The 8,340-nt window shown below is 46.3% G+C and overlaps 1 protein-coding gene across 1 annotated transcript in view; it reads left to right on the forward strand.

Moving 5' to 3' along the window:
- Positions 1-8,340, forward strand: part of LOC142558350 (neprilysin-1-like) — a 49,889-nt gene that overhangs the window by 4,367 nt on the left and 37,182 nt on the right. Inside the window, exon 2 of the mRNA XM_075670495.1 lies at positions 659-985. Within this exon, the coding sequence (XP_075526610.1) occupies positions 659-985 (327 nt within the window). The remainder of the gene's footprint in view (positions 1-658; positions 986-8,340) is intronic.

Below are 8,340 nucleotides of genomic sequence, written 5' to 3' on the forward strand. Positions count from 1 at the left end.
CATTGACCTTGTCAAAGCAAGTATGAAACACCCATTTTTGACCATACATTGACCTTCAACCAGCTGGTCAACAATATTTTTGACTTACTGTATCTCGTTTAGTTTTTAGACAAACTCTTCAATACTTCAGGTAGTGTGTATTTGAGCAATGTAATGAAGAACTGAAGCAATAAAACTGTTCTAAGCCAAGCCTTTCTTATTTTGCGAATTAAAGGGTTAAAAGTTTCTGTGATTTTCTAAAATGCCCACCTTGAACAAAATTTTGCATCATAAATGCAAGTTTCGAATAATTATTGAACCGCGCAGATACTTATCGGTTTCTTATGCTGAGTTTTGTACCTTGCTGTCTAATGTTTGAATGAGCTCAATTTTTGCTTATGCTGTGCTTTTCGCTACATGTTTCCCTTCCAATAATGCCCTTTTGGCGCTGCATGTACTTCTATAAATAAAGAAAATTGCGGTGTCAGGAAATAGATTGCTTGTAAGTCTAAAGGAAAAATGAACGATAACGCAATAGCGAAGATTGGGCTAGTGCGTCACACCCATCACAGCCGAGGTAGCTGAACGCTTCCTGTGCCCAAGTTTCTTTCGGTAAAGAAACTCTGTGGCGTTGTGTAAACGGTGCCTTTAAGATGTTCACCATTCCATGGCGCTCCAGCCGCTGGAAGGCGCCACACGCCGGTTCCCTCGTTCGCTCCGGTACTGGACGTTCTCGCAAAGGAGCAGTGCGCCTGTCCGCTCCATCGGCTGAGGACCGCCAGTTGGACGCCGCCGGCGCAGAGACCAGCGAGCCCGAGTACATCCGCCACGTAGAAGGCTGCCGTTCTACGGTGTGCCGCTGGCAGGGCGAGTATTTGAGAGGCAAACTGGATGAGACAGTGGACCCCTGCATGGACTTCTACAGCTACGCGTGTTCCAATCGCTGGTTCCAGCAGGACACCCTGGCCGCCACGCCCTACACACTCTACGCAGCAGGACAGCTTATGTGAGTAGCAGTGTCTTGCGTAAAATTGAGCGTGCAATGAGGTCCGCTGACAGGGCGAGAATGATAACGGGCACTATTTCGTTTAACATAAAGCGACTTACGCGGAGTATTTACACGTGGAACCCGCCGTGGTTGCTTAGTGGCTATGGCATTGGGCTGCTAAGCACGACGATCCTGACCACGGCGGCCGCATTTCGAAGGGTGCGAAATGCGAAAACACCCGTGTACTTAGATTTAAGTGCACGTTAATGAACCCCAGGCGGTCCAAATTTCCGGAGTCCCCCATACGGCGTGTCTCATAATCAGTTCGTGATTCTGGCATGTAAACCCCCATAATCTAGTCTCTTACACGTGGATCAAGTGGGCTTAAAAGCCTGTCACGTGGGACCGCGCATGATCATAAGTTCGCACCAGCTCAAGTGGTTTTGCAGGAAAGCTTAGCACCTCCAAATAAAAACAAAATTGGAAGTGAATCCATCCTTTAGAGATGATTGGCGAATTTAATGTTTGTTACAATCTATCTTATTCATCGTGGGTAATTATTTATTGTATATTTAATACAGTGATTGTTATGAAAGTTGGCACATACCACATGACAATACCCGGTGACCCAAGTTGGCATCAAAGATGTTTATGGAAAAGCAGAGATTCCCAGTCAAATTATCCAGTTTGGCGTGAGAGCCTGGTTCATTGAAGAGAGGCACATAAGCACTTGCACAAACCCACTACCCATAATTCGCGTGAAAGAGGTTCATTAAAGAAAACACATAACCCAGTGCCACATAGTGACCCAAGTTTGTCTCAAAGAGGTTCGTGGAAAAGCACCCCATATCCAGACCTGAATACTCAGTGACCTAAGCTGATGTGAAAGTTTATTGTAGAGCGGCTCATACCCAGTCGCACATACCAGGGAACCATGCATGAACGCTGCACTTATTATCAAGGTAGTGAATGGGACAGCAGCAGCTGAAAAAGCCACCGAGAAAGACCATGTAAGCATTGGCGGTTTTACTGTAATCCAAGCTTGTGACACGTGTGCCCCCTGCCTCTGTCCTTTTTCTTCAAATATGTAACACACTGCCGTCCGCGAAGAGATTGGTTAGGTTATGCCCTATAGATCCGGCGAGTCACAGACTTAGCCACCTAAGCCAGAGTAACTTGTTCATCGAGAAGAGAAGCGTTGAGCCACCGCACAGAAATGCATTAGGTACACTCTTTGAGGGACCGCTCAAGGAACAGCCTAACCAAGGCGTGGGGCCCTCACGGCAGGAAGCGGGACTGCAGGGACAATAGTGCTGTGGCGATTCTTTATTGATGCTGTACTATAGCTTCTTGTCCAGGAGCTACAGGTTTCGGTCGCGAAGAATTAGTTTGTACGTGGTGCAGAATCACACACGTGCGCCGTCTTCGAATCTTGGATCGCGGCTGTTTCACTTGCCCGTTAGCGAGATGGTACTCGCTGACTTGCTGCAGTATGTATCGTAGCACTCTACCGCATTGCCACGGTTGAGTACCGTCAAGGAGTAGCCGTTTAGGACATTTTGCTCCATACGCTTGGTGACCAGAAAGGTGGGGTCTTCTCTCAGCAGGTAACGATATTTGAGACGCGCATGTTTGCTTGCAGCGTCCATGCCAATTTGCGTTCGTGGTTTGTGGCCACCGTGTCTGACGCGTCACACTTGTTTCCGGTCGAGTCCAACCTCACATCAGCGTCCATGAAGACGCGTTGAAGAGATTAAACGAAGTCTTCAATGACGATCCAAAATTTTAACTCGTGAGTAGGTGTCTAAGGCCAAGTCTAGATGTGAGTAAAGGCTTTCTTTTCCAACGATGCTTCAAGTATGTGTGTAGATTCCTTCTAACATTCTTGTACCGGTACGGCATTGGCTGTATTCCTCACATGTCAGTGCATGAATGGCGTTTTAGAAGCGGCCAAAAGACCCCACTCTCGGTTGTAACAATGCCTTGGTCAAGAGCGCAACTGCTTCATGTTGCTTTATTGTCTTTCTCGTTTCGTGTTGTCGGATATTGCTTTGACGCTTCCTATAACGCCGAGAGTGGTGCTCTGCAGGCATGGGCTGCGGTTCCTCGAGTTTCAATTGTTCTGTTAATCGGTGCCCTGATTTGCACACAAAGCTCACTTTTTCTTGGGATTGGCAGTTATATTGGGGGGGGGGGGGACAGACCTTTCAAGCATTAAAGTTTTAGTATGAAGATTCCGATTCTGGAGCCTAGTCTAACTGGCTTACTCTAGTTGTTACATTGTGGCAGTTCGTGTGATAGCGAGCGAGCAGTTAGTCTTGCTGGTAGTGTCCATCGTTGCCGTCGGCTATTCAACGACTTTTCGAAGCACATCACGCTGAACACTGCTCGAATGCTCGCACATCCACAAACATAATCACGATGAAAGTATCATCCGTAGGTGCAACTTATTTGTTAGAGCGTTTGCGGCTTTTCTTTCAGGAGTTCCGTTTGTTGCAGTTGGTGCACCAGTAATTTCGGGTTGCCGCGACTTACAGTCGAAACGGTATTTTGTCATTGCTATGGGCTGGCGCTGGTCAGGATGCTCTCTCGGCCAAGTATCTACACAGTGGCACATTCAAACAGTATGGCCCAAGTACAGGCACCATTTCGTGGTCGCAGGGCATTGTGCTGTAGTCAAGTCTTCCCCTGACTACGCAGAAAGGCAGGCAACTCAGCTTTGCGGTAGCTGTACGTCAAGGTTGGCGCAGACAGCGCTGTTATGTTCCTGTAGCCACTGTCGCTAGCACGTACTGACATTGAAGCTGCTTCGTAGCTTAGTGCAGTCATTACGTTTCTGTGCCGGGTGCCGGGCGATCGAGAGGTCCGCGACGACGTACAAAAAATGAGAAAAAAGGGTTTATTTACAAACATATGTGATGCTGCTTTGCATACACACGCATGAATACGAACAGCCGTACGAGCATTAGCATGAGCACGAGTAGAAGCAAAGCCCCCCAACACCAAATATCCACTTTGTAAGCACTTCTTTTCACCCTTTTGCTTGTCTGGGAGGTTCACTGTTTTTCGCAAGATCCCGCCCATGACCTCGCATCGTTCCGCCGAACTCCGCCTCCAATGTTGCACGGTCGCCTCCGTATACGACGCAACGACATGGCAACTGGGAACTTGATGTCAAGGTCGTTCCCAAGGAAGTCCTTGACGTTGGCACATTTTACCAATTACTGTGCCATTCGTGACGGTCCGCTTGTGACGGTCAGGTTCCGGTAGAGTAGCCTTCGCTCTAGCTTCCTTGAAGGGTGGCGACTGTTGTCGCCTCGAAGTGAACTCCTTTGTTTGTGTGTCACAACCTATGTCGAATCCAGTCTAGTTCAGGTGGGCGCTCGTATCGCCCGTCAGCTTTCATATCGCCGATTTAGTCGCCAGTTCCCTGGTCTTGAGTCGCGGCAATTTAAGGCTGTGCTGTTCAGATCAGAGTGTCTATCAATCGGGAAAACCGGGAATTCTCAGGGATTTTTAGTAGTCTGGAAAAACTCAGGGAAAACTCAGGAAATTTGTGCCTCTATCAGGGAAATTTAGCTGTAATTTTATTGAAAGGTCGAAATTCGCGGTAATGCTGGCTCGAGTAACAGTCAGGAATCGTAACGAATCGTCTTTGACACCCTGTCGTCGGCTGGAGGAGTTGCCAGTGTAGAGTCAACGACCGACTTTCCGTATTCCCGATAATTTGGACGGCTTCGCGGCACCACCACGTACCCCATAGAGTCAATGTATCAGAACGTCTGAAATTTTGGACGCGAGAACTCTTTGCTGTCCGATTTTCCGGACGTTCTGCATGACCGCAGGTCCGAAACAGCATTAAAGCTACCACCGTTGCCATTTTGATGGCCTTGCCGCCTCGAACCGGCACTATCGCATGCAGATCCGCTGGCAGCCGCAGCCACCACTGCGGCAACGCTACGCCTAGCTGCTTCGACGTTCGCTATTAAGCTTCTTGCCGTTTGGTGCCGAGTTTCTTCATTTCTCCGCTGTCAGGAATAATTTTGGCTTTGAAGCTCGGAAAGCACGGTGCATTCCATAATGCTGGTTTCTGAAAGTTAGTTTTGCCTCAGTACAGTTATGTAATGCGGTGAAGCACTAGCAAAAGTATTGCGGTGAAGCTTAACAAGCGTAGGAAGGGTCAATTGTCACGGGACACAGTATGCATTCCTTAATTTTACACGCGTGCACCCGCCCTCTCCTGTCACAGTAGGAGCACCGCGATGCCTAATAAGTGTACTGACAGGCATTGAGAGCTTTTCCAGACCTGCCTGTGTCGATTTGAGCCCTTAAGAGCAGTAAAAGACATGCATTTATGTTTTCGGACCGCCTGATTTACTGCCTGATTTTTCGGAAGTTTTCGCGGCCCCTAGGGGGTCCGGAAAATTGGACGTTGACTGTAAACTAACCAAGAGTATGCTTCAAATGGTCCGTAGTGCGAACGCGCGACAAGAGGAGAACGAGAACAGAAAAGACCGACGCATTGAAGAATGAACGGGGAATGAAGTATGCGAGCGCTTCTTTGAAGGAGCTTAAGCTCACAAAACACTCTTGGCTGACGCCGAGATGCAGGCGTCCCTCATACAAACCAAAATAAACTCTTTAAAGCAGTGAAACACAACACTGAGGCGTCGGGCGTGGGCTGAGAGTATGTCAGGACAGTTGAGGTTGACTTACGAGCTGTTGAGAGAGACTCTCAATTGTGACAAAATTCCGACCTCGTACTGCTGAGCTTGCTATCAGTTGGTATAAACAGCTCATATTCGAAAATATTTGCTTCTGTATGCATCTCCTTTTTATTTTTATTGGAGAATGTCTGACTCGATTTGGAATTTCTTTCGAAGACATCTTATTTGCTGTGCATTTTACTAACCTTTCCCTTCTATTTTTCTTTTGAATAACATAAACACTACTCCTTAGTATTCAAATCGGATTAAGTCGGTTCTTTTAAAAAATTTTTCATATGCCTACTAAAGAGTGACAGCATCGGACGATAATGATTCCAGCCCGTCTTGACATAAAATATAGTTCTGCATCACTCAGGGAATTTCGCAAAGGCACTCAGGGAAAACCTGTAAAACTCAGGGAATTTGGAAATGTCAACTTGGTAGACACCCTGTGTTCTTTCAACCTTTAGGCAACTCTACTTCTTCATTAGATTTATCGAAAACTACACAAAGAAATACGGGATGCTCCCTGACTCCATCGCTAGTCTCTGTGGGGGGGGGGGGGGGCACAGGTCCCCAGAAAAATATGGGGGGGGGGTAGCGGAGTGGTTTGAGCCGCCGACTACGGGAAGAGATGGTGGGGGGGGGGTGCTGGAGAGCCCTACCGCAGTCGGCGCCTATGCCACTAGGTGTGTACAGCTCTTTAATGAACTGCGTCGACGCCAACTTCCATTTACCAGTTACCTTGGTGTATGCGACAAAGTATGTGCCGCTCTTCAATGGCAAAAAAAGATGCTTTAAGATTTCTTCAGTTTCCGACGCAATCGAGCGTGCGGCGCGCGCAGACTTCGCGCTGCTACCGCTAGGTGGGGCAACGTGTGCACTGTGAAGCGCGCGAGAGGTGCCCGGCAGCATGCGCGTTTTGGCGTTGGCAATACGGAGTGCCACTACAATGCTTCATGACATCGCACTAACGTGCATATTCGTTGTGCCATGGGTTCTGACGATTTTTTTTTTATTTTTGAAATCTCAGAATATGTCTTGGATTACCATAGCGAACAACAGAGTATGCGTGATGTCAAAACCGTAAGCAAAACACAAGCGTTTGCATAACATGAATAAACTGACAATGAAGCGAGGGAAAGCACAGGCGAAATAAATGATGCCTTTATTGAAATGTGCCATGTGTGTAGGAGAAAGAAATTAAAATGGGCAAAAAGAGAACTTGTAGCCGGTGGGAGCGGTACCCACATCGTCTACATTTTATTTGGGATGATCCAGCATGTGAGCTAAGCAAGAGACCTAGACATCCCTAATGAAGGCCAACATAATTGAGAAGTGGAAGCATAGGGACACTGAATAAGAGAGATCAATTCTGCGGAATGCTCGCAAGGTGGAGGTAGGTCCACGAAAGGAAAGAATCGTCATCTAGCCGGCGTATCGTCAAGCTACAAAGGGAAACCATAAGCGATTTTCACAGAATGAAAGACGTGGTAGTTCAAGAAAATTTATTAGGCGCCTATGGTTGAATCTATGACTATCGCAATTAAGTTAAGTCACGTCATCTACCATGTCTGATAAACCACGTCATCTTACTTGCTAAACTACGGGCAGTAGGCGTCTATGGCCCAGCATTGGCACTTATGGAAAGTTACCTAACAGGCAGACAAGAGGCTGTTTATTTTAGTTCCTCACTTTCTAAATTAAGAATAACCAATGAAGGGATCCCATAGGGGTCTATACTTGGCCCACTACTATTCCTCCTTTATATAAATGATTTACCCGGTTGTTTATCAGACACGGTGGCCTTCCTTTACGCTGACGACACCATATTACTTGCAACCGATCGTCCACTAACTTGTCTGTCTGCAAGTTAAACACTGATCTGAAAAATATTTTAGCGTGGTGCCACCTCATGCCGCTAAGGATAAATACTATTAAAGCATCTTTTATGCTTTTTCATTCAAATCATAGGACACCAAAAGTTATTCCTACTGTCAGCCTAAACTTTCTTGCCATCAGTGCAGTTAATAAATGGGTCATTGCTTCGTATGATATTGAAAGCTTAAAATTTACAAGATATATCGTCTATTTCAAGCGCAAATTTGCTCCCAGCATTAGAATTTGACTTAAAGCTAGGTATTACTTTAGCAGACCAACTTTGCCAGCCTTTTCATACTCTTTCATTCACAACCATCTCAATTTTTGTATTACAGTGTCGGGTAACACATATTCAACAAATGCAGCACTACTACAGCATTTGCAGAATCAATCCATCCGGATATTGTCGTTCAGCTCATTCTATTGCAGTGCTTCTGATGTGCTTCACAGCTAGAGAATATTTTCAGTAATTAATCTTGTTAAATATAAGTTAGCCGTAATGTTATTTAAGATAACACGTAGTGTCCACCATCAGCAAATATATTTTCTGAGGCTACATTGGTTAACTTACCCGGACAAGATTCGCAGCTGACAACAATTCCTTATTGCCACTAATGCATACTAATTATGGAAAACAACCTGGATATTTTGCAGCATTATCTACTTGCAACAGCCTCCGACTAGATGTCAAGCGCTCTTCTTTAGATTTCTTTAAGAAAGCATTATTCACTTTTCTACTTGATAGCCAACACTATCCACATATCTAGGCTACTCGCTTCACTTCTG

Source organism: Dermacentor variabilis, chromosome 9 (genome assembly GCF_050947875.1).
Source record: "Dermacentor variabilis isolate Ectoservices chromosome 9, ASM5094787v1, whole genome shotgun sequence".
Taxonomy (NCBI): domain Eukaryota; kingdom Metazoa; phylum Arthropoda; class Arachnida; order Ixodida; family Ixodidae; genus Dermacentor; species Dermacentor variabilis.